This window comes from Pristis pectinata, chromosome 6, assembly GCF_009764475.1.
Source record: "Pristis pectinata isolate sPriPec2 chromosome 6, sPriPec2.1.pri, whole genome shotgun sequence".
NCBI lineage: Eukaryota > Metazoa > Chordata > Chondrichthyes > Rhinopristiformes > Pristidae > Pristis > Pristis pectinata.
The window spans coordinates 93,309,518-93,335,545 of NC_067410.1; the positions used below are offsets into that span (position 1 = coordinate 93,309,518).

Consider the following 26,028-nt stretch of genomic DNA (forward strand, 5'->3'; position numbering starts at 1 on the left):
AAGAAACAACCTTCAACCACCAACCTCTGCTTCCTACCTCCAAGCCAATTTTGAATCCAAGATGTTGCATTGTTTGATAAAGTATTGTATAATTATCAATAGAAGAGATTGCCTTGTTGGTTTTCAAAGCAAATCTCTAAAATAAATTTGTTGGGTGAATCCAAGAGGGTTTCTTGAAACAATCTGTAGACTGTCCAACTAAAGAAGAGGCCATACTAGACCTTACATTGGGACATAAACCTGGTCAGGTGACTGGGGTTTCACTGAGAGAGTATTTTGGGAATGGTGATCACAGCTCTAAGTTTTAAGATGGTTATGAATAAACATTAGTCTGGACCTTGTGGGAATGTGCTGTATTGGGGGAAGGCATATTACAGCATTATTGGGCATGAACTAGGGAGAGTGGATTGGGAGCAGCTGTTACTAGGCATCCACATCCGGCATGTGGGAACCGTTTAAAGTCCAGCTGATCAGAATTCAGGACAGGCATGTTGCAGTAGTGGGGAAAGAGAAGGATGGCAAGGTTTGGGAACCTTGGATGATGAGAGGTGTTATAAATGTAGTCAGAAAGAAAAAGGAAGCATATGCAAGGTTTAGGAAGCTGAAATCAGACAAGACCCTTAAAGAATATAAAGAAAGCAGGAAGGAACTTGAGCAGAGAATTAGGAGGGCCAAAGGGGACCACAAAATGTCAATGGCAAGATTAAGGATAATTGCAAAGATTTTTATACATGCATCAAAAACAAGAGGATAGCTAGGGAGGGCATAGGACCATTCAGGAATAAAGGAGGGAATTTACGCCTGGAGCCAGAGAATGTGAGTGAGGTACTACATTTTGCATCAGTATTCATCAAGGAGAAGGACAGAGGATAGTGAGATCAGTGTGCGGAATGTTGATAATCTAGGGCAAGTTGAGATCAGGAAGGTGATGGTGTTGGGTCTACTGAAGAACATTAAGGTAGATAAGTTGACAGGGACTGATGGGATCTATCGCAGGTTATTGAGAGAGGCAAGAGAGAAGATTGCTGGGGCTATGACAAAGATCTTTGTGTCCTTTCTAGCTACAGGACTCTAGCTCCCAGAGGACTGGAGAATAGCCAGTGTGTAAAGAAGGACAATAGGGATGATTCAGGAAATTATAGGCCTATGAGCATCATTATTGGTAGAGAAGCTATTGGAGAGGATTCTTAGGGATAGTATTTACTCACATTTGGAAGAGCATAGGCTCATTAGAGATAGTCAGTATGGTTTGGTGCAGTGTTGTTCATGTCTTACAAATTTGATTGAGTTTTTTGAGGAGGTGATGAAGATGATTGAGGGTAGGGCAATGGATGTTGTTTACATGGACATAAGTAAGGCATTTGACAAGGTCCCTCATGGTAGGCTGAACAAGAAGATTAAGGTTCATTGGATCCATGGTGACTTGTTCAACTGGATTCAAAATTGGCTTGGCAATAGAAGACAGAGGGTAGTGGCAGAGGGGTGTTATTCTGACTCTAGGTCTGTGACCAGTGGTGTTCCACAGGGCTCAGTGCTGGGATGTCTCTTGTTTGTGATATATTTGGACAAAAATGTAGATGGGCTGGCTCATAGGTTTATGGATGACACAAAAATTGGTGGAGTTGTAGATAGTGAAAACGTTTCGCCAAAGGGTACAGCAGGATATGGATCAGTTACAGATATGGGCAGAGAAATGGCAAGTGGAGTTTAATCCTGGCAAGTGTGAGGTATACAGTTAATAGCAGGACTGTCAGGAGCATTGATGGACAGAGGGATCTTGAGGTCCAAGTCCATAGCTCCCTGAAAGTGGCAATACAAGTCGATAGGGCGGTAAAGAAGGTGTATGGAATACTGCCTTTATTGGTCAGTGCACTGGGTATGAGAGTCAGGAATTCATGTTACAGCTGTATGAAACCTTGGTTAGGCTGCATTTGGAGCATTGAGTGCAGTTCTGATCGCCCCATTACAGACAGACATGGAAGCTTTGGAGAGGATGCAGAAGAGTTTCACCAGGATACTGCCTGATTAGAGAACATTAGCTATAAAGAGAGGTTGGACAAATTTAGATTGTTTTCTCTGGAGCATTGGAAGCTGAGGGAAGACCTGGTAGGGGTTGATAAAATTATGAGAGGAATAGATAGGATAGATGGTTGGAGTCTTTTTCCCGGAGTAGAAATGTCAAATACTAGAGGACATGGCTTTAAGGTGAGAGGAGGAAAGTTTAAAGTTTTTTTTACAGTGTGGTGGGTGCCAGGAATGTGCTGCCAGGTGTGGTGGTAAAAAAAGACACAATAGTTATGTTTCAGGGGCATTTAGACAGGCATTTGAACATGCAGGGAATGGAGGGTTATGGATCATGTGCAGGCAGATAGGTTTTGTTCGGTTTGGCATCATGGTAGGCATAGATATCATGGACTAAAGGGCCTGTTCCTATGCTGTACTGTTTTATATTCTATATAAGTGGCCTCCTGCTGTAAACCAGCAGCCTGCAATGGTTGTACTAGTATCAATAGAAGAGATTGTCTTGTCAGTTTCTAAGCAAATTCCTTAAGTGGCCTCCCGCTGTGAACTGGCAGCCTATGATTGTTATTCTTGGCAAACTATTTCAGTTTTGTGTAAACATTTTGTGCATATTTATTTATTTTTTTCACATAAATTCCATGTCTCAAATTTTTGGTAGTGATTTTGAATTCTGTAAGGGCAAATTTCCACTACCTGAACTGCCATAACATCGGGGTATGCTGTATCTCAGAGCAAACCTGACAATGCCAAATTTTGAGCTGTTAATATCTGTTGACAATAGGTTCAAACCTCCTAAGGGCCATTTTATTTAAAGACATTTATATTCTTTTACTCTGAACTAAATCAAATTACTTCCTGAAGAAAATAGGCCAGATTTTCCATTTACCAACAAACTTTGTGAACTCATTTGTCATTTTGCTCCTAAATCCATTCTTACTGGGTTCCCAAGTGTGAACCTTACCAGTAATCAGGCTTTCAGTGAGGCACTGAGCTGTGCAAGGTCTTTTCAATCAGAATTAATGAACACTGGCATCTCCAGCACTGTTTTCACAGTTTTGTGGTGGTATTTGTCTACCAGATACCCACTAAGCACAGCAGAAAGGATTAGAGTATGTCCATTTAAGTATGTGAATTTTACTAGATGAGAGGTGCTTTACAAAAGTGAACAGGAAATGCAACTTGAAGGTAAATCAGGCTCAGCACAATGGAAGCATTTAAGGAAGGAGATTGCAAGGGTTAACAGTAAATACTTTTTCCACAAAGAATAGGGTGGGACTGCCAAATTTTGAACTCGTTGGATGACAAAATGCAGAGAGGATAGCTCTCAAAGCCTCAAGGCAGATCTTAGTGAATATTCTGTTATTGTCTTCACCTAAGTGCTGATGATAGCAGTTCAGAGGGGGTGAGTATGGAATACTGAAATGGATAAACATCGTAAGTTAGGAAAGGTATTAAGGGCTACGACATCCTTGGAAAATCTAAGTCATCCTGCCCAGCTGAAATTTTTCCAAGCTGTTAAAAGAAACAGGAGTAAAATTCAGAGTCTCTGCCTACAGGAGAGGTGCCAGTGGATTGAAGGACAGTTGATGTAGTATTGCTTTTTAAAATGGGAGTAGTTAAGCCAATTCATTGAAGTCTGGTTAGTTTAATGACAGTGGTGAACAAATCATTGTAATCAATTCCAAGGAAAATATAAACCTTCAATGAGAAAGGCCAGCCTGACAGATTTTACAGTTGGTATGTATTTAAGTGAAGGTTGTTCAATCAATTTTTTTTGAGAAGAGAACAAGGGCCATTGTTTGTTGTCACCCACGTAGATTTTAGCAAGACTTGACAAGGAGGAGGGTAGTTAAGAAAGTAATAGTCCATGGGAATATAAGAAGAGTGGCAGATTGGATCCAAAATGAGCTCAGTGGCGCAAAAGAAAGGGTACTGGTTGGTGAATCTCTTTTGTGACTAGAAGGCTGTCAACAGTGGGAGTTCACAGGCTCAGTGCTTGGACCATTGATTTTTGTCATATGTATTAATGATTTAGACCTAACTGAAAAGGCACAACAAAGGTAATTTGCAGATGGTACAAAAATTGGCCATATAGTCATTGAGGAGGAAACATTTTGATTGCGAGAAGATATAATTTGTCTGGTCAGTTGGGCAGAAATTAACAAATGAAATTTAATCAGAAAAGTGTGAGATAATGCAGTTAGGGAGGTGCAACATTACAAGGGAAATACATTAAATGGGAGGATATTAGGTGTATGGAGGAACCAAGGAGTTCCTATTGACTGACCCTTCAAGTTAGCAGGGTGGTTTAATAAAGCAATTAAAAAGGCATGTGGGATACTTTATAAAAATATAAGAACAGGGAGGTTATTGTGGAAATAAAAACAAAATATGGTGGATACATTCAACAGGTCAGGCAGCATCTAGTGGAGACAGAGTAATGGAAGTAATATTACAAAATGATGGGTTTCACCAAAACTAGGAAAGTGTGTTTTAAATTGCAGAGGGCGGGTAGAGTGGCAAACTCAGGCAGGGACCATTTCCTGTGCTTCCTTCTAAATTCAGCAGGGCTTCATTTCCAGTGCTTCCTTTAGTTCACTGGAAAATTGTTACTCTTGTGTAACATTTAATGAATTAAAAGTGTATTGCATTATTAGGATAGTCTATTAATATCTAATAGTCTGTAAAATGTGTCATTCTGGTACCACTAAAGCCCCAAGGACACCAGTTTATCAGAGCTTTACTTTGGTGTGATCTCAGAATAACGGTCAGAGATTAGAAGTATTTTCTTCCCTCAGGACTGTGAAGCTTTGCAGTCCTAGAATTCTGAGGGCTCTGGATCAGTCAAGACTTAGATTAACAGATTTTTGGAATTCAAGGGATATACATAGAGAGTAGAAAGTGGAGTTGAGGTAGAAGAAGATCCACGATCAAATTAAGTACCAGAGCTGGTTCAAAAGACCATGTTGCATCCTGATGCTTCCATTTTTCGAAGTTCATTTCAAATTTAATTTTTTTTTAATTTTTAAAAATTTTTTAAGAATGTTATTTACAGCGTGGTAACAGGCCCTTCTGGCCCAACGAGTCCGCGCCGCCCATTTTCTTAAACTCAAATTAACCTACCCATACGTCTTTTAGAATGTAGGAGGAAACCGGAGCACCCGGAGGAAACCCACGCAGACACGGGAGAACGTACAAACTCCTTACAGACAGCGACGGGAATCGTACCCCGATTGCTGGTGCTGTAATAGCGTCGAGCTAACCACTACGCTACCGTGCTTGAAGGGACTGTCTCTCATTCCTTAAGATTTAATATATTTTAAAAATATTTTCCACTTTAATTTCATTATATTTTCATCCCATCCTTCTTTCCCTCCCTCTGTTTCTGTTCATCTACAAGACTTGGCATTAGATCATATACTCTAAGTGAGACTTACTGGCTTAGACTGTCCAAAACATGCGCTTTGTTGACTTTTTTTTTCCTAACCATTTGAAGAGTCTACATTGTTTTCACTCACTAACATGCTACTTCGCACTATAAAACCCCACAGAAAATCTATTATCAACTGTATTCCTTCTTTGATGATTGCTTAATTATGAAACACATATGCCTGGATTTTGCAAACTACTATTGTGCAAAATACTACAGTGTTGTGAAATTACTTATTCTTTCAGATGTGGATGAATGCATTCAAAGTACCATCTGTTCAGGAATTAATTCCATCTGTACTAATACTGAGGGCTCTTTCAACTGTACTTGTAGAACAGGATATGAAGGACCCAACTGCACAGGTGAGTACTCAATTGTATTCCTCTGGAAGAACCAGTCTTGCAACACATTTTCTTTTTGCTAAGAGTGACAAAATCACAAGTTGCTTACATTATATTTGAAAAGGATGAAACAGCAAATAATTTTGATGTATAGGAATCAATGTTTAGTTCACCAATAGGGTGTAAAACAGGGAAAAAAACTATAACAGGCAGTTGCAAATGTATGTATTGTCAGCATTATATATCATTTGCCTTTACATCTGCCTTTTCTATGCAGTCTGCCCTCTCCCTCAGAGGTTCCTCTAGCTCTGTCTACATTTCTTACACCTGGCAAGGAAAATTATTGTTGCCATTGTGAGTAAAGTTAGCAGAATATGTTTGCAGTGTTATGAGATGCAGTGTCATTAAATGAATTAAAATTTCATTAGGTATAAAGTTATATAGCACATAAACAGACCCTTCGGCCCAACTAGTCTGTGGCAACCAAATTGTCCACTTGAGCTCGTCCCAGTTCCCTGCTTTTGGCCCATATCCCTGTAAACCTCTCCTATCCATGTACCTGTCTAAATGTCTTGTAAATTTTGTAATTGTATCCATCCCTACCACTTCCAATAGCAACTCACTCCATGTACCACCATCTACTGTGTGAAAAAGTTGTTCCTGAGATCCCTTTTCGATCTTTCCCCTCTTAAACCTGTGCCCTCTGGTTTTAAATTCCCCTACCCCGGGGAAAAAGACTGTGACCATTCACTTTCTCTATGCCCCTATAAGCCTCTATAAACCTCTATAAGGTCACCTTTCAGACTCCTACACACCAGAGAAAAAAGTCCCAGCCTATACAGTGTCTCCTTATAGCTCAAGCCCTCCAGTCCCAGTGTCCTTGTGAATTGTTTCTGCACTCTTTCCAGCTTAATGACATCCTTCCTATGCCCAGGTGACCAGAATTGTACATAGTATTCCAAATGTGATCTCACCAAGTACAGCTTTGTACAGCTGTAACATGATGTCACAAATCTTATACTCAATGCCTTGACCAACATCCTTCACCACCATGTCTATCTGTGTCTCTGTTTTCAGGGAACTATGTACCTGCACCCCTCGGTCTCTCCGTTCTATGACACTGTTCAGGGCCCTACCATTTACTGTGCAAGTCCTGCCCTGATTTACCTTGCCAAAGTACCACGCCTTGCACTTGTTCAGGTTAGATTCTGTTTGCCATTCCCTGGCCCACTTCCCAAGTTGAGCCAGATCCCCATCTAAATTTAGATGACTCTTTTTCACTGTCAACTACACCACCGATTTTAGTGTTGTCCACAAACTTACTAACCATGTTAACAACATTGTCATCCATTTAGTTAATATCAATGACAAACAGCAGTGGACCCAGCAACAATCTCTGCATCACACCACAGGTCACCGACCTCCGGTCTGAAAAACAACTCTCCACTACCACCCTCTGCCTCCTTCCACCAAGACAATTTTGTATCCACTTGGCTAGATCACACTGGATTCCATGTAATCTAACTTTCCAGACCAGCCTACCATGCGGGATCTTGTCAAAAGCCTTGCTAAAGTCTATATAGACCACGTCTATTGCCCTGCCCTCGTCAATGCTCTTGGCCACCTCTTCAAACAAAAAACTCAAATTCTTGAGACAAAATTTCCCACACACAAAGCCATGCTGACTATCCTTCATCAGTCCTTGCCTTTCCAAATGCTGACAGATCCTGTCCCTCAGAATCCCCTCAGTAACTTTCCCACCACTGATGTTAGCCTCATGGAGCTATAGTTCCCTAGCTTGTCCTTGCAGCCTTTCTTGAATACTAGAATACTACAGCCTTGCACATTAGCCACCCTGCAGACATCCAGTACCTCACCTGTGGCCAAGGAAGGTACAGATGTCTCTGCCAGGACTTCAGTAATTTCTTCCCTTCCTTCCCACAATGTACTAGGTTACACTTGGTCAGGCCTTGGGGATTTGTCCAACTTAAGACCACCTATACCTCCCCTTTTGTAATGTGGATATATTCAAAGTGGTCACTATTCATATTCCTTTACTCCGTAGCTTGCATTATCTTCTCCACAGTAAATACAGATGAAAAATAATCATTTAAGATCTTAGCTATCCCTTTTGGCTCCACACTGATCACATTGATCCTTAAGGGGACCTATTCTCTCCCTTGTTACCCTTTGGCTCTTAGTACAAAAGTACTTGGCTGGAACAATTTCTTCTTGGTCTGTCCCCTAGGATCGAGGATAACTTGATTCCATGTGTTCTGAGGAGGCCAATGTGGGAACTGCAGACCCTTCCATAGATAGGGCAGGGTGGGTGGTTGGATAGTTTATGAGTTGCTGTGTTCCTTCCACTGGTTGTGCAGGGTTTGTGTTCTCCTTTGTTCTCCATATTATCCAGAATTCTGCTTCTTGACTTTGAGCAGCCACAGGCCAGAGCTTTCCAACTGTCAGTGCAGATGTTGCATTTCAAGCAAGTTTAGAAAACACCCTTGAATCTTTTGATATGCCTACCTGATGATCTCTTCCCAAGGCAGAGTTGGAATAGAGCATCTACTTTTGGGAATCTGGCATCAGTCACGTGAATGACATGGCCTGGCCACTGTCGCTGACTCAGAGTTGCCAGTGGTTCACTATTGGCATTGTTGGTCCTAGTCAATATCCAGCTCACCACATCAATTGCATGCCGAACACCAGACCCCTGAAACAAATGCTCTATTCTAAGCTCTCATTGCTGGTGATGTTGGCCTGGGAGAGTATGCTGACATTGACTTATTGACTTATTTATCATTCCAGTGATTGGAGGATTTATTAGAGACAATATTTTTCCAGTGTCTTGAGATGCCTGCTACGGGTTACCCATGTCTCAAAAGCATACAGGAGAGCAGGGTTCACTGCTGCCTGGTAGACCATGAGTTTTGTGCCAGGTCTGGAGTCTTGATCTTCAAATATCTCTTTCCTTAATAAATCAAAAACAGTGTCCTGTTCAGCCTCCCAGAAGGCACAAACGCAAGCATTTTTTGCAAACTGCAGGTCAACCAACTGAGGTTTGAATGGTCTTGATTCTGGGATGCAGTCACCATATGTTCAACAGTTCACTGACTGCTATCAATGCATCACCTGCAACATTAGAGGATCCAACATACTCAACCACTTCTATACCATCATCAACACCGCCTACAGCCCCATCCCTCGCCTGCACTTTGGCAAGTCCGACCACCTGGTTGTACTCCTTCTTCCTGTGTACAGACAGGGTCTGAAGAGCACGGCACTAGTCAAGACAACTATATAGAGCTGGACAGGAGAGGCAGAGGAGCGAAATCAGGATTGCTTCGAGTCAGTAGACTGGACCATATTTCAAGCAGACCTAAATAAAACTGCCACACCGACTTCATAAGGATATGCATGGATGAATGTGGACCCACAAAAACTCTCTGAGCCTTGCACAACTGGATGCCCTGGATGGTTCAGAGGATTTGTAACCTTCTAAAGGCTAGATCTGTGACATTTACGGCTGAGACCCAGAAGTCCAGGTATGACCTCTGGAAGGATATTGCAAGTGGAAAGGCAATTTTGGACTAAACTGGGATCATGGACAGATGTTCGACAGCTGCGGCAGGGCTGGCACTTTATTACTTACTTCAAAGTGAGATCGGGTAACATCGGGCAATGACCCATCATTCTTGGATGAGCTCAATGCCTTTCATGCACGTTTTGATAGGGAGAACAATGACACACCCACACGAGCCCTCACATCTCCACATCACCCTGTAATCTCAGTCTCTGAGATCGACATCTGGGCATCCTTCAAGAGGGTAACCCACGAAAGGCAATCCAGTCCAGACAATATACCTGGCCGAGTGCTAAAGATCTGTATGAACCAACTGCCTGGAGTACTTACAGATGTATTCTACCTTTCGCTTCTGTGGTCTGAGGTTCCCACCTGCTTCAAAAAGGCATCTATTGTACCAGTGTCCAAGAAGAGCGTGGTGACCTGCCTCAATGACTACTATCTGGTAGCGCTTATGTCAACCATAATGAAGTACTTCAAGAAGTTGGTGTTGGCACGAATCAGCTCCTGCCTCAGAACTTACTTGGATCTGTTTCAGTTTGCCTATCGCCACAATAGGTCAACAGCAGATGCCATTTCTCTGGTTCTTCACTCTGCTCTGGACCATCTGGACAACTGGAATGCATATGTCAGGTTGCTGTTCATTGACTACAGCTCGACGTGTAACACAATCATCCCCTCCAGACATCATCAAGCTTCAAGACCTGGGCCTCTGTACCTCCCTCTGCAACTAGATACTCAACTTCCTCATCAGCAGGCCTCAGTCAGTGAGGATTGTTAACAATATCTCCTCCTTGCTGACCATCAACACGGGTACACCTCAAGGCTGCGTGTATAGCCCCCTGCTCTACTCCCTATACACACATGACTGTGTGGCTAAGCAAAACTCTAATGCCATATACAAATTTGACAACGACACCACTGTTGTTGGAAGAACCACAAGTGGCGATGAGTCAGCGTACAGGAGAGAAATAGGATACCAAGCCACAGCAACAACTTCAACATCAGTAAAACTAAAGAACTGATTGTTGACTTCAGGAAGGGGAAGGTGAGGGAACATGCACCAGTCTGCATTGGTGGATCGGTGGGGGACAGGGTCAGCAGCTTTAAATTCCTGGGCATTAATATATTGGATGACCTGTCCTGGGCCCAGCACATAGAAGCAATCACAAGCAAGGCACGCCAGTGTCTCTACTTTCTGAGAAGGTTAAGGAGGTTCTGCATGTTACCGAACACTCCAACAGACCTCTATAGATGTACTGTTGAAAGTGTCCTGACTGGTTGCATCATGGTCTGGTACGGCAATTCAAATATGCAGGAATGTAAGAAACTGCAGAGAGCAGTGGACTCAGCCCAATAAATCACGGGCACATCCCTCCTCACCATCAAAAGTATCTACATGAGGCACTGCCTCAACATCTATCATCAAAGATCCCCACCATCCGGGCCCTGCTATCTTCTTGCAGCTACCTTTGGACAGGAGGAACAGATGCCTGAAGTCCCACTCCACGAGGTTCTAAAACAGCTACTTACCTTCAACCATTCAGTTCTTGAATCAACCTTCAAAACCTTAATCACTTCCTCAGTACAGCAAACCTATGACCACTTCACGCCACAGTGAACGTTGTATTTTTTGTTCTAATTTGTTGTAGACTCATTGGCATGCCCTCGTGGAGCAATGGTAAGATGGAGACAAGTTTCTGAGGCCAGTGGAATATGAGGGGAATGTTCCATAGTTCCCCCAACTCCACCCCCCCAACCCCTTCCCAACAGATGGAATCAAAGGCTTTAGTGAGGTTGAAGATAGCCTGTATCGTGCCTGATACTTGTCCCTGCATTTTTATTGGAGTTGTCATGTTGAAGATCAAGTCCACTCTGCATCTAGTTGGACAGAATCTGCATTATGATTATGGGAGCAACTATTTAACAGAGGAAGGAGTCAGTTCTTTTTGGCCTCATCTGAAGCTTCCAGGGTTGAGGTGTGTGCACTGATGACCATAACAGGTTGGTTCCATGTTCGAGTGAACTGAAGAGTCATGAGGCAAATTCTGCTGGGGGTGTCAATAAGACTAGCTCATTCACATTGGTGAGCTTTACTTCTTCAAAACTGCATTCCTCTTCCAGTTTGCCCTACAGACAAAGGTGTAGCCAATACCTTGTTCTTTAAACTGGCCATCTCCTGCCTGACGTGCCTCGCTCAGCGTGGCGATGTTGATGTCAAATGTCTGCATTCCCAGGCTATGATAGTAGAGCAATGTTCAGGTCTGTCATTGTTCGGATGGTCCACTAGGGTGTTGACATTCAAAGTTCTGAACTTCATATGGTGCAGTGGATATTGCCTGTATGTGGTTTCTTTTAATGTGGGATGGCTGTGACACAATTAGCAGAAACATCCTATTATGGCAGACAATAACTTCTGAACATGTATTTTTGTTGGTGGGGAAATGAGGGAATAGTGTTGGAGTAGTGTTAACTATTAGCCATGTAGATTCCAGAACCAGCATTTCTTAGTGTAGATTTCTAAGGATCTCAGGAGATGGAAGATTGGGAGATTTCCAGGGTAGAAGAGGCCTAGATTTTTCCTGAGCCTGAAAAAACATTTCATAAAAGTTGAAGACAGCCAGTTAACAGTGATTAGGTCACTTTACTCAATAATACAAGAAACTGGCTCATCACCACTTCATTGAAGGCTGTTAGTGAAAAACAAGAAATGTTGGCTTTGTCACTGATGCCCATCTGCCATAAATGAAATAAAACCAAAGTTAATTTTAACTGTCTATCCTTCTGATCTCCACTGGATGGATAAGGTTACAATTGTACCAACGATTCCCCAATTTAATCAGGGTTCACAAAGTTTTCCTTTATGCATGTTCACTTAGCTCTTATACCAACCCAATGTTTCTGAATTCCCAAGTATCTTCAACTCTCACGCATCTATTTTCCTCTTCACATCTCCTCCATCATTTCTGAATTTCTCAGGTTTCTTCCACTTCATGTTTACAAAATATTTGCTACCCAATCTCTGTCTGCTGCTTCTGCCTCTGTGTTGTTTGTCTCGTCTTCAAAATTTTTTCATAATCCCATCTTGTCATCTCAAGTCCCCTACAGTCATCTCCCTCACTCCTTTTCTTCAGTGTCAACTCTTTCATTCTGTCTTTGAAACACTTTTCCTCTTTCCAAGTGTTGCTTTTCATATACTCTGTAGACATGTCTAAGTGTCATTTCTTAAATTGACTCTTGCCTTAGGCGGACTTAGTTTCAAGTCCACCCTGATTCACTTCACACCTCTTGCTGTCTTTCTCTTGGTTTCCATGGTACTTTTGTCATGGAAGGGAAAATAATGGTATGGAATATATGACAAAAAAAGCAGATCAAAATTAATCAACTGAATGTGAAATTGCTAAATAATGCACTCTACTACTTTGTTTTACAAAATTTAATATTTTTATCTTTATTTCAAATAAATGCAGATATTGATGAATGTGTACAAGGTCAGAACAATTGTGTTTTGAATTCTGAGTGTGTCAATACAGAAGGCTCATACATGTGCAAATGTAATAGTGGATATGAAGGTCCTAACTGTACTGATATTGATGAATGTACCAAATTTCTGGATAATTGTGACAATAACGCTGACTGTCAAAATACACCAAGATCATTCTCCTGCTCCTGCAAGTCTGGATTCAAAGGGAATGGAACATTCTGTGAAGGTATGAGATACTTAACTATATATTTATTTTCGGGAATGTATTTACTGAAAATGTTTTTTGTAAAGTGGCTAATGTATATAATGTATATTCTGAATTAAATAATTGTGCAATCAGTATGTTCTTTGGGTAAATCCTTTATTTCCCTAAAATCACTTGGACATACTGTGCACTTCAGTGTGGTTTCTGGCAGTGTTAAGCTGGCTAGAAGCCCAGCTCCATGCACTGTCACAGGCAGTGGCACTCACTGAGTGGATGGATAGCCAATGATCCTCAGACCCAGACTCGAGGACTGTCAATGCTGTCAGCATAATTGGGGCCATTGAATATCTGTTAACATCTTTAGCAAACACAAACACTCAAACATTCCAAACATTTATAATAAAATAATACACTTTATCTTTATACTTCAAAAGCTGAAAAGTACATCCAATCTAAAAATCAATTCGAATCATTTAAACTAAAGTAAATTGTGAAACGATAAATACTTTTTCCTTGGGAGCTGACGGTCACCTGTTCAATAGCTAAAGTGTCATTGTGTTTGTACCTGGTTTAACCTGGCTTGAGTTCAGGGTCAGTTTCACCAGCCTTGAGAGTTGGGAAAGTTGTATTTCAGCACACTATCTTGTTCAACTCTGTAAGAAGTCAACCAGAAGAGCATATGGCAGGCAGCGAGGCAGAAGTTTCAAGTGCTGACAAAGACCAATGGCATCATTGGAAATCAGGGATTCCCTGATACATCCTGGCATTAATACTCAAGTAGCAGTGCAAGATCTGCCCTGTTTTGTAAATGTAACCACTGGTAAGGTTAAATCTGTAAGTTCAGATCTTCAATAAGTCACCTACGTGGTACTTTTCTTAAACGAATTCTAAAACGTAACTGAAATAATTCCATCGAACAATTTATCCAGTTGTGAAGCAAAAAATCAGTGGACTCTCCATAGAGAGTACAAACAAGTTTATATGCTTTCCATCAACTTAAATGGATTGAATATTTTGCAGGTTGCTTAGGGCAGGTGTTCCTTCTCACCAAATTTTTCTGTTTTGCCAAAGTTACAAAATCCAGTACTGTATGTACAGAATCAGAATCATATAGCTCAGAATATCTCCAAGATGGATGGGTTATGAAATCAAAATGAATAAAACTATGTAAATATTTTAATAATTAGCATTGTCTCATGGCATCATCTTTGTTGCAGATATTGATGAGTGTACAGAGCAATCAGGAAATTGTCCTACAACTGAGCGCTGTGAAAACAGCTTTGGAAATTATACTTGCAATTGCCTTGAAGGATATAAAAGAGTAAATGGTGAATGTGAAGGTAGGCATCAAAAAGTCTGTTAATTTCTGTCACTAAATAAATGTGTAATGTTATCATTCAGTAAAGGTTCTACAAAGATTTTTATGGGAGCTGTAACACTGGCATGATTCCAGAGCCTTACTGAGATACCACCTTAATTACACTTTCCTGTCTCTTTGTTCTCATATATTTATATCTGCCTGGTGAATTCTCATTTAATCTTTTGGGTTAGAAATGCGAGTAGATTAGCACCACTCCATTTTATTTTTCATTTTGCCATTGATTGAACAGGTGAATAAATATTGCTGCAAAAATAGATTATATTTATAATGAATCCAAAGTTTTCCTTGGGAGGCAAAGCATGACCATGACCCTTTTGGCATGACCATGACCTTTTCAAACTATTTTTGTTCATTTTCAGTTATTCATGCAACTAAGGATTTAAAAAATAAACTTGTTACATAATTATTTTGTTTTACCATAATTTCAGATATCGATGAATGCCTAAGCATGGCATCTTGTCCAGAGAATGGCCAAAAATGTGTTAATACTGAACCATTTTTTAACTGTGAATGTAAAAGTGGATTTCAGAGTATCAATGGAACATGCAGAGGTATTTATATATTGCAAAATAGTTTCACCTAATACAATCGACAAACAGAAATAATTGATGAGTAACAGGTTGGGACTCAAGTCTGCTTCATTGGTGCAAAAGGAGTTTGTACCAATGGAGATGCTTCCAGCTTATTACAACTGTTCATTTAAAATCATGTTAAATCCATTCAGCCATTTGTTGAACTTGGGCAATTCTTAACAGTTTTTTAAGTATTAAAAGTTACATCCTCTCACCCCTACAGCAACACACACCCACTTATTTTATAGTTCTGTTGTTTGAGGACATTGAAATCAAATATTGCACTGTCAGTGCCATGGTGATGTTACAAAGAAGCGAAAAAGAACAGGCAATTTCTCTGCACGCATCCTAAATTGTGCTTATCACCAAGTCACTGCCAGAGGGAAATTCGAAAAACAAATAGTCCTTTGCTCATTAAGGAGATTTGTAATGGACAGTCGATGTCTTCGGTTGGGATATTCCAGATAAGGGATCTCAACCCAAGCATCTATGCGTTGAAATGCTTGGGTTGTCCATTTCCCTCCATAGGTGTTGCCTGACCTGCTGAATTCCTCCAGCTTTTAGTGTGTTGCTCTGGATTCCAGCATCTGCAGTCTCTTGTGTTTCCAACAAGATTTGTAGTTCTAGTTATGTGCAGACTTGCCAGGATTTTGATCATGTTGTGCCATTTTCCCACTATTATTATAGGTACTCTTCACTGATGTTATTATCTATTTTCAGTCCAGAACTCACCCTGGTGACCACTTAGAATATGCAGCAGTTCCGTCTACAGCTCCTTAGGAACTGTTCCTGACCTTTCCTGTGCCTGCCTTGCTTTATAATTCAGAAATCACACGCAGGGCAGTTTAATTTACACAGCCTTCTCTTATTTACTATTGTTGCCATGTTTGCGGGCAGTGCAATTAGTATTAGCCTGAAGCAGGGAATGTAACAAAATATACAACCATTAACCTTGGCACATTTACACATAGAAACGTTCTTTAATACAGTTTACTTCAACTTATAGTAATTTTGGATTGCATTATTCTGACACAAGTTAAAATTCTCCATAATAAAGTCTTATCGACACATGTAGTCTAACATTAGAAAATATGCTCCGCAGATATTAATGAATGCCTTGATGCAGAAGCAAATAACTGCTCCATAAGTCAAGGACTCTGTGTTAACTTCGAGGGGTCATATACTTGCCAATGCAAGGCTGGATACTCCGGAGATGGTTTTACTTGCAATGGTAAGCATAAAATCATCCAAATTATCTTTTTTTTTAATTCCTTTTGCTCTGTACATACATTAATAAAGCAGATGTGTGCTAAGGTTATATTCAAACTAGATCACCATGGACTTTACTGGTGTAATGATGACAAACCTAACTGCGGCTGTGCAAGTGGATAGCAAGAAAATCCAGAAGCTGCTGTTAGTGATACCTTGCTCCTCCATAGGTGTTGTTTGCAACAATATTCAGTGTATTTACTGAGCGATTTGCTTTGCAAACTACTCTGAAGATTTGAGCTATGTTACAGGTGTTAAAATTGAGATTTATAAATACAAGGTTCTATGTTGGGATATGCATCATTAGATTTAATTGACTGCAGGTAATGCAAAACTTGTGCCCATTTACCATGTGTAAATTTCTAAAATGTTACAGCTACTAAATTTCATCCATGGTCAAGAGTAACAGATACTTTTGTAATAAGGAAGACAGTTGCAAACATGGATCTTGCCTGATGCAATATTTTGTTTCTGGATTATTCTTTCAGATGTGGATGAGTGTCTTGATAATAACATCTGTTCCAGGAAAACCAATTCTTATTGTGTCAATACCGAGGGCTCTTTCAACTGCACGTGTCTAGATGGATACGAAGGATTTAACTGCAGTGGTGAGGAATATAATGAAATATTGTACTACCTCAGGAGAAGAATTGGTTTTGTTACAGTAGTTGTTCACATTTGTCTTTACACTCTGAATAAATTGATAGCATTAGTCATTTTATATATAAAGCTTAAACTTGTGTAAACAAAAGTTGGATAACAGTAATTTCATCAGAAAAGTAATTCATTATGAGTGCATAATTCATAAGTACAATGCCAAGTAAATATATATTTGCTTTTGAGTTAAAAGTTAAAATTGTTTTCATTCAACAGTGAGCACTGTTGGCAATGCCTGCATTTCTTACTTAATTTTCCTTGTGGAAGCATCTTTTTGAAGTACTTAATTCGATCCCTGTTCTGTCCCTGCCATTTGCTGCCTGAATGGATGATATAAAACAAATAACAAATTTATTAAATATTTATAGGCTTGATTAATTGTGGGGGATTGTCAAAGTGACTGGCATTGGCAATTTAAATACTGTTCTTCTGTGCTGAAACACCTTCTTTTACATCCATGCAAGCACATCCATCCTATGCGGATCTCTATTCCAAGGCACCCTGCATCCCTATCGCACACAGCCCCCGACAGACAGTAAACCCTTGCCTTGTGAAGTGTCCCATTACGGGTTAAGTGGCGGTTTAAATGGTATCAGAACATACAACTCGATGAGCTGTGTTGCTTATTCTCTTGGTGATTGCCAAACAACTGTTTGGACCTGGGGGTTCCAATGGGCTTGGGATGTCAACAAACCCATGTGCCAGCGCAGTTGACATTATTAGTTGCATGTCTGAAGCCAGGAAAATATAACAAACAATGTTGTAGATCCAGACCTGTAGATTCTTGTCCAATTTTACCTATAATTATCTTTATTAAAATTTACTCTGAATTGCCTTACTTTTTGACTGGATAATTCTAAACAGTGCTAAGCAATTCAAATACTAGTCATTGTGGTCATAAGGACTTCTGTTGTCTCATATCAGAAAATCTGCTCTGCAGATATAGATGAATGCCTTAAGGTTAAACCAAATAATTGTGCTAATAGCAAGGATTCTGTGCTCATTTGGAGAAGTTTTACACCTGCCAGTAAAAGGGTGGAAATATAGGAATTGTTTTCCTTAAAATGGTTAGCATAAAATCATCCACTTAATCTGTTTTGGTATGTGTTGCTTTATAGCAAAGTTTATAAATCCGATATATACCAAGATCATATTCACACGATATATACCAAGGTCATATTCACACGATATCAGTCCAGTCTCTGCAGATGTAGCGATGTCAAAACCAACAGCAACTGCGCGAGAAGCTTCCAGAGAAATCCAGGCACTACTTTTGACAATACCTTGGTCCTCCTCAGTGTTTGCTGTTTTCAGCTTTATCCATTGAATTAATCACTGACTGATTCTCAGTGCAAGCACTCCTGATGATGTTAAGCTCTGTTTTTGGTGGTGTAATTGAGATTTTAAGATGCAAGGTGCAGCGTCAGGATATGCACTCTTTAGATTTAACTCGCTGCAAGATAATGCAGAAAATGTGCCTGTTTATCATGTGCAAATCTTTAACAAGTTACAGCCTTGGAAATTTAATGTCAGGCCGAGAGTAACATACAAGTGCATCATTTGTAAATATAGTGACGATTATAAACATGGATCTTCCATCATTATCTTGGAATAAATAGTAATATGTTGGTTCTGGATTATTCCTGCAGATGTGGATGAATGTCTTGATAGTAACATCTGTTCTTGGAAAAACAATTCTTATTGTGTCAATACTGAGGGCTCTTTCAACTGCACATGTCTGACTGGATATGCAGGACTCAATTGCACAGGTGAGGAACATAATGTAATACTGTACTTGAGATAAATTTGCTTTGTCAGCAGTTCACTTTTGTCTTTGCTGAGTAAATTCACCATGTCAGTCACTTTATATCAGAAAATTAAAAATTATATAATTAAAAGGGAGAGACAGTAAGATTGATAATGTTGGCTGGAACAACTTCTTTTTAGTCTGTCCCTTAGGATTGAGGATGACTTGCTTCCATGTGTTTTGAGGTGGCCAATGTGGGAACTGCATAATTCTTACATTGTTGGGGCCGGAGGCAGCTAGCAGGATGGGTGGTTGGGTGGTTTGGGAGGTGCTGTGTTCCTTCCAGTGGTTGCACAGGACTTTTGTGTTCTCCCTTAATGTCCTACGGTTCTCAATATTATCCAGAATACTGCTTCTCCACTTTGAGTGTTCGTGGGTCAAGGGTTTCCAGCTGTCATTGTGGGCCAGTGGTTTCCAGCAGTCAGAGGAAACTTTGAGCACGTTCTTGAGTCTTTTCATCTGTCTGCCTGATCACCTCTGCCGATGGCAGTGCTCAGAATAGAGCCTCTGTTTTGAGCGTCTGCTATTAGTCATGAGAATAACATGGCTTGATAAAATTAGCTGAGTGAGATTTGCTGGGGCTCAGTACTGGCATTGTTTGTCCTATTTACTCAGTGTTGAGCTGACTGCATCATTTGCATGCTCAACACCAGACCCCTGAAACAGATGCTCTATTCTGAGCTTTCAATGCTGGTGATGTTGGCTTGGGAGAGTATGCTGACATTGACTCACTTGTCGTTCCAGTGATTGGAGGATTTGTCAGAGTCAGTATTTTTTCAGTGGCTTGAGAAAACTGTTGTAAGTAATCAGGGTCTCAAAATCATTAAAGAGAGCAGAGATCATTGTTACCTGGTTGACCATGAGTTTTGTGCCAAGTCTGAAGTCTTAATCTTCAAATTTTCCTTGCTTCAATCAATCATAAGCTAGCTGACACATTGAAGGCAGTGGTGAATTTCATTATTGACATATGCTATCACCAAGATAGGGTTTGAGGAATGGTCCATGATTTCTATGTTATCAATGTGAACGATTATTTTCTGAGGAAGGTGTGGTGCAGGAGGGAAAGATTGTTGGAGGACCTCGGTCTTGAGGATGTTGAGAATAAGGCCTATCCTCTTGTATGCTTCACTGAATGAGTTGACAATGTCTTGGAGTTCAGCCTCCCAGAATGCACAAACACAAGCATTGTTCACAAACTGCTGGTTGGGGCAATGATTCTGCATTGTCTGATACTGGTCTTCTCTGAGATCAGTTCTGTTGTAGATTCATAAGTTTCATGTTATAGGTTGCATGCCATTATGGAGCAACTGTAAAATCGAGACACATTTCTGTGGGCAGTGGAACTTGAGAATGTTCCAAAGTCCTCCCCAAAGATGGATCAAAGGCTTTAATGAAGTTAAAAATGGTACTGGTCCCTGCATTTTATTGGAATTGTCATGATAAAGATCAAATCCACTGTGTATCTAGATGGACAGAATCTGCACTATGATTTGGAGAGCGACTATTTAGCATACGGAGGAGGTAGTCCTTCTTGGCCACATCTAAAGCTTCTAGGGTTGAGGTTTGTGCACTGGTGACCATAATGACCGTGTTAGAATGAACTGAAGGGGTGATAGGTGCTTACAGATTCTGTTGGGAGAGTCGACAAGACAAGTTCATTCCTTCTGGTGAAGTTCATTCCTTAAAAATTGTTTTCCTCTTCCAGTTTGCCCTACAGATGGATGTGTACCCAGCACCTTGTTCTTTAAACTAGCCAACTCCTGATTGATATTCATCGTAGCAATGTTGTTGTCAAAGTGCCTTCATTCCCAAGCTATGATAGTAGAGCAGTGTTAAGGTCAATTGTTGTTGGGATGGTCCAATAGGGTTTTGACATTCCAGGTCCTTTAATTCATATGGTGGAGTGGACTCCATGTGCCAAAGATACTCCAATTTCATCAGGATTCACAAAGTTTTCCTTAATGTATTTTCACTTAGCTAATATACCAGTCCATTGTTTCTGAGATTCCCAAGTATCTCCAATTCTCACCTCTCTTTTTGGTTCCTCACATCTCCTCTATCATTTCTGAATCTCTCTGGTTTCCACCATTTCATGTTTCGGAAACATTTGCTACCCAGTCTCTGTCTACAGCTTTCGCCCCTGTGTTGTTAGTCTTGTCTTCAAGATTTTCTCATACTTGCTATATTTCCCTCTTGCCACCTCATCCCTCTCAGACATCATCTTCACCCACTCCTTTTCTTAATTGTCACCTCTTTCATTCAGTCTTTGAAACACTCTTCCTCTCTTTTCAGCTACTCGAAGTGCCATTTCTTAAATTGACTCCTACCATAAGTCATTAACACCTGTTGACTCAGTTTCAAATCCACCCTAATTCATTTTACTGCCTTTTTGTTGGTTTTCATGTTACCTTTGTCATTGAAGGACAGGTAATGGTAAAGGATATGCAGAACAATAAAAAGCTGATCCAAACTAACCAAGTGATCTCAAAACTGCAACATCGTGCATCATACTTCTGGAAGAAACTATTCCTGTCGTATGAATATCAAGAGCTCTTTTGACTGCACGAGTCTAGCTGGATTTGATGGACTTTAGTAGGTGTAGGATTAGAAGGATAGGTCAGATCAATGTATTGCTGAAGGGATGGTTCAGAGGGATGGGCTTCAGGTTCCTGCATCATTGGGTCCATTTCTGGGGAAGATGTGACTTGTACCAGTAACAGGTTGCACCTAGACCAGAATGGGACTAACATACTTGTGGGAACGTTTGCTAGTGCTATGGGGGAAGCTTTAAACTGAGTTAGCAGGGAAAGGAGCTCAGAGTAAATTTTCATATGGGGAGGTACAATCACCTAGAGGAGAAAACGTAAATTCAGTAGGTAGAGCAGGTGGGAAATACAAAGCTAAATTGCATTACTTTAATGCAAGGAGTCTGGATAGTAAGGTAGATGAACTCAGCATTTTAATTAACACGTGGGACTACAATGTTGTTGCCATCACTGAGACGTTGTTGAAAGGCAGGCAGGACTAGCAACTTGGTATCCTGGGGTAAAGAATTTTCAGGGGAGACAGTTGGATGTAGAAGAGAACCAGAATCAGGTTTATTATCACTGACATATTTGTTGTTCCATGGCAGCAGTACAGTGCAAGACATAAAAATTACAGTAAGTTACAAAATTAAATAAGTAGTGCAAAAGAGGAATAACGAGGTAGTGTTCATGGACTGTTCAGAAATCTGATGGCGGAGGGGAAGAAGCTGTTCCTAAAATGTTGAATGTGGGTCTTCAGGCTCCTGTATCTCCCCAATGGCAGTAAGGAGAAGAGGGCATGTCCCGGATGGTGAGGGTCCTTAATGATTGATGCTGCCATCTTGAGGCGCCACTTCTTTAAGATGTCCTCAATGGTGGTGAGGGTCGTGCCTGTGATGGAGCTGGCTGAAACTACAACCCTCTGAAGCCTCTTTTGATCCTACACATTGGAACTTCCATACCAGGCAGTATTGCAACCAGTCAGAATGCTCTCCACCGTACATTTATAAAAATTTGCAATTATTTGGTGACATACCAAATCTTCTCAAACTCCTTATGAAGCATGCCTTCTTCGTGATTGCATCAATATAGTTGGACCCTATTTAGATCCTCTGAGATGTTGATGCCCAGGAACTCAAAGCTGCTGACCCTTTCCACTGCTGACCCCTCAATGAGGACTGGTGTGTTCTCCTGACTTCCCCTTCCTGATGTCCACAATCAATTCCTTGGTCTTGCTGATGTTGAGTGCAAGGTTGTTGTTGCAACACCACTCAACCAGCCGATATATCTCGCTCCTGTACACCTCCTCGTCACCATCTGAGATTCTGCCAACAACAGTGGTGTCATCAGCAAATTTATAGATGGCATTTGAGCTGTGCCTAGCCACACAATCACGAGTGTAGAGAGAGTAGAGCAGTGGGCCAAGCACGCATCTTTGAGGTGCTCCTGTGTTGATTGTCAGCGAGGAGAAGATGTTATTACCGATCCGCACTGACTGTGGTCCCCCAATAAGGAAGTCAGGGATCCAGCTGCAGAGGGAGGTACAGACACCCAGGTTTTGAAGCTTGTTGAGTAGCACTGAGGGGATGATGGTGTTGAATGCCAAGCTGTAATCGATAAACAGCAGCCTGATATAACCTTTTGCTCTTGTCCAGGTGCTCCCAAAGCAGAGTGGAGAGCCAGTGAGATTGCATCAGCTGTAGACATATTGTGGCAGTAGGCAAATTGCAGTGGGTCCAGGTCCTTGCTCAGGCAAAAGTTAATTCTAGCCATGACTAACCCCTCAAAGCACTTCATCACAGTAGATGTGAGTGCTACTGGACAATGGTCGCTGAGGCAGCTCACCCTGCTCTTCTTGGGGACCAGTATGATTGATGCCCTTTTGAAGCAGGTGGGCACTTCCAACTGCAGCAGTGAGAGGTTGAAGATGTCCTTGAACCTTCTAGCCAATTGGTCGGCACAGATTTTCAGTACCCTGCCAGGTACACTGTCGGGACGTGACATCTTGCAGGGGTTCACCCTCTCAAAGGATGTTCTGACATCATCACAGGGTTGCCAGATGCTGTGGTTTGCATTACTCCAATATTGAGAGAGAATATCCCAGAATGCTCCTGAAATGAAGCCATGTGGTAGAGGTTAGGAACAAAAAGGATATCATCACTTTGCTGGGTGGGGAGAGAGGTATTACAGATTTTCAGAAAGTCGTGGAGGGACAGATATGTAGGCGAATGGCAGAGAAATATAATAAAAATAGGGTGATAGAGTCATAGAGTTATACAGCACAGTAAAAGGCCCTTTAACTAAACTCATCCCTGTTGACCCCAAGGTGCCTTCCTGAGCTTGTTCCATTTGCCTGAATTTGGTCCATATCCCCATAAACCTTTCCTATCAATGAACTTACCATTGTACCTGACTGTATCACTTCCTTTGGCAGTTTGTTCCATCTGCCCAACAACCTCTGTGTGAGAAGCTACACCTCAGGTCCTCTTTAAACCTTTCCCCTTTCACCTTAAATCTATGCCCTCTAGTTTTCGAATCCGCTACCATTCCCCAGCCTATCCTGTCTCTCCTTGTAACTCAACTCCAGTCCTGGCAACATCCTTGTGAATCTTCTCTGCACTGTCTAGCATAATCACATCCTTCCTATGGTATGGCAACCAGAACTGAACACAAAACTCTAGGTGCAGTCTCACCATCATCTTGTCCTCAATGCCCTGTCCAATGAAGACAAGCATTTCATATGCCTTTTTCACCACCTTATCTACCTGTACCAACACTTTCAGGGAACTATGTACATCTACTCCTTGGTCTCTTTTTTCAACAACATTCATGGGCCCTGTCATTCACTGTGTATGTTCTGCCCTGTTTTAACTTCCCAAAATGCAACCCCTCACACTTGTCAGAGTTAAATTCCACATGCCATTTCTTTGCCAATTTTCCCAGCGGGCAAGATCTTGTTATAACTGTAGACAACCTTTTTCACTGTTCACCACACCACCAATTTTGGTGCTATCTGCAAACTTACTGATCATGCCACCTTCATTCTCATCCGAATTGTTAATACACGTGGGGAAAAAACAATGGACCCAGCATCGATCCCTGTAGCACACCACTAGTCATGGGGGTCCTATTACAGACCTTCAAAAAGTCAAGAGGAACAGATATGTAGGCAAATAGCAGAGAGATGTAATAAAGATAGGGTTATAGAGTTGTACAGCAAGTGAAAGACCCTTCATCCCAACTCATCCATGCCTACTAAGGTGCCTTCCTGAGCTAGTCCCATTTGCCTGCATTTGGCCCATTTCCCTCTAAATCTTTCCTATCCATGAACTTATTATTGTACCCAGCTCTTCACTACCACCCTCTGACTCCTTCCACCAAACCATTTTTGTATCCAGTTGACTAGCTCATCTTAGATCCAATGTGATCTCACCTTCTGGACCAGTCTACCATGTGGGACCTTGCAAAAGCCTTGCTAAAGTCCATGTAGGCAACATCTAAAACCCTGTCCTTGTCAATCCCTTTTGTCTCCTCTTCAAAAAGCTCAGTCAAATTGGTGAGACGTGATTTCCCAAGCACAAAGCTATGCTGACTTTCCTGAATTACTCCTTGCCTATCCAAGTCCAGATAGATCCTGTCTCTTTGAATCCCCTTCAATAACTCATCCAGCAATGATGTTAGGCTCACCGGCTTGTAGATCTCTGACTGTCCTTGTAGTCTTCTGGTTGTCCTTGTAGTCCTTATGAAATAAAGGCATATTAGCCACCCTCTAGTTTTCCAGTACCTCACCCGTGGCTGAGGAAAATTTAAAAAAATCTCTGCCTGTGCTTCAGCAATTTCTTCCCTTCCTTCCCACGAGTTCCTGGAGTACACTTGGTCAGGCTCTGGAGACTTATCCAGCACCAAGACCGCCAACACTTCCTCTTTCACAATACTGATGTGTTTCAGGACAACTCTTCCCTGAATTCTGTAGCTTTCATGACCACTTCCATGGTAAATGCAGACAGGAAGTATTCATTTAAGGTCTCGCCTGTCTCCCCGGCTTCACATATAGAAGACCACACTGATCCTTAAGGGGACCTATTCTCTCCCTAGTTATCTTTTGCTCTTATAGAATCTCTTGGGATTCTCACTTACCTATCCTGCCAAGGTTAAGTCATGTCCCCTTTTGCTCTCCTATTTTCCTTCTTGAGTGGACCCAGGGATTTTAATTTCTGGAATATTAACCAGGATTGCCTTAGGCTCAGAGGTGGTGGAATTTTTGAGGACTGTCCAGATGAGCTTTTTGACAGAGTATGTAGCTAGACCATTGAGGAAGGACCATTACTGAAACTTATCTTAGCAACTGTAGCTGATCAAGTGGCGGGAGTGCCAGAGGGGGTGCATTTTGAAGATAGTGACCATAACTCTGTATATTTCAAATTTGTTTTGAAAAATGATGGGGATTGGCCAGGAATATAAGTCTTAAATTAGGGGAAGGCTAATTTCATTAAAATAAGTTAGTGCCTTGCAAAGTTAGACGATGAGAATCTAAGTTACCATCTGCATAGTGGGAAGCATTCAGAGGAAAAATTGCCATCTTTCTGTAAGATTGAAAGACAACGGTAACAAGTAAGGGGAACACTGAATGTCAAGGCATACTGAGGACTGGATAAAGAAGGGAAAATAGGAAGCGTATGGCAGGTTTAGAGAAATGAAGAAGGGGAGGCCTGTCAATGTTATAAAAAGTGTAAGGAGGCACTTAAAAAGGAA

General features: G+C 41.2%; 1 protein-coding gene across 1 annotated transcript in view; it reads left to right on the forward strand.

The window, feature by feature from the left end:
- LOC127571233 (mucin-4-like) overlaps positions 1-26,028 on the forward strand; it is a 169,334-nt gene that overhangs the window by 73,260 nt on the left and 70,046 nt on the right. The window contains exons 29-35 of the mRNA XM_052017430.1: positions 5,698-5,814; positions 12,847-13,086; positions 14,283-14,405; positions 14,875-14,997; positions 16,121-16,249; positions 16,776-16,895; positions 18,594-18,713. Coding sequence (XP_051873390.1) covers positions 5,698-5,814; positions 12,847-13,086; positions 14,283-14,405; positions 14,875-14,997; positions 16,121-16,249; positions 16,776-16,895; positions 18,594-18,713 — 972 coding nt within the window. The remainder of the gene's footprint in view (positions 1-5,697; positions 5,815-12,846; positions 13,087-14,282; positions 14,406-14,874; positions 14,998-16,120; positions 16,250-16,775; positions 16,896-18,593; positions 18,714-26,028) is intronic.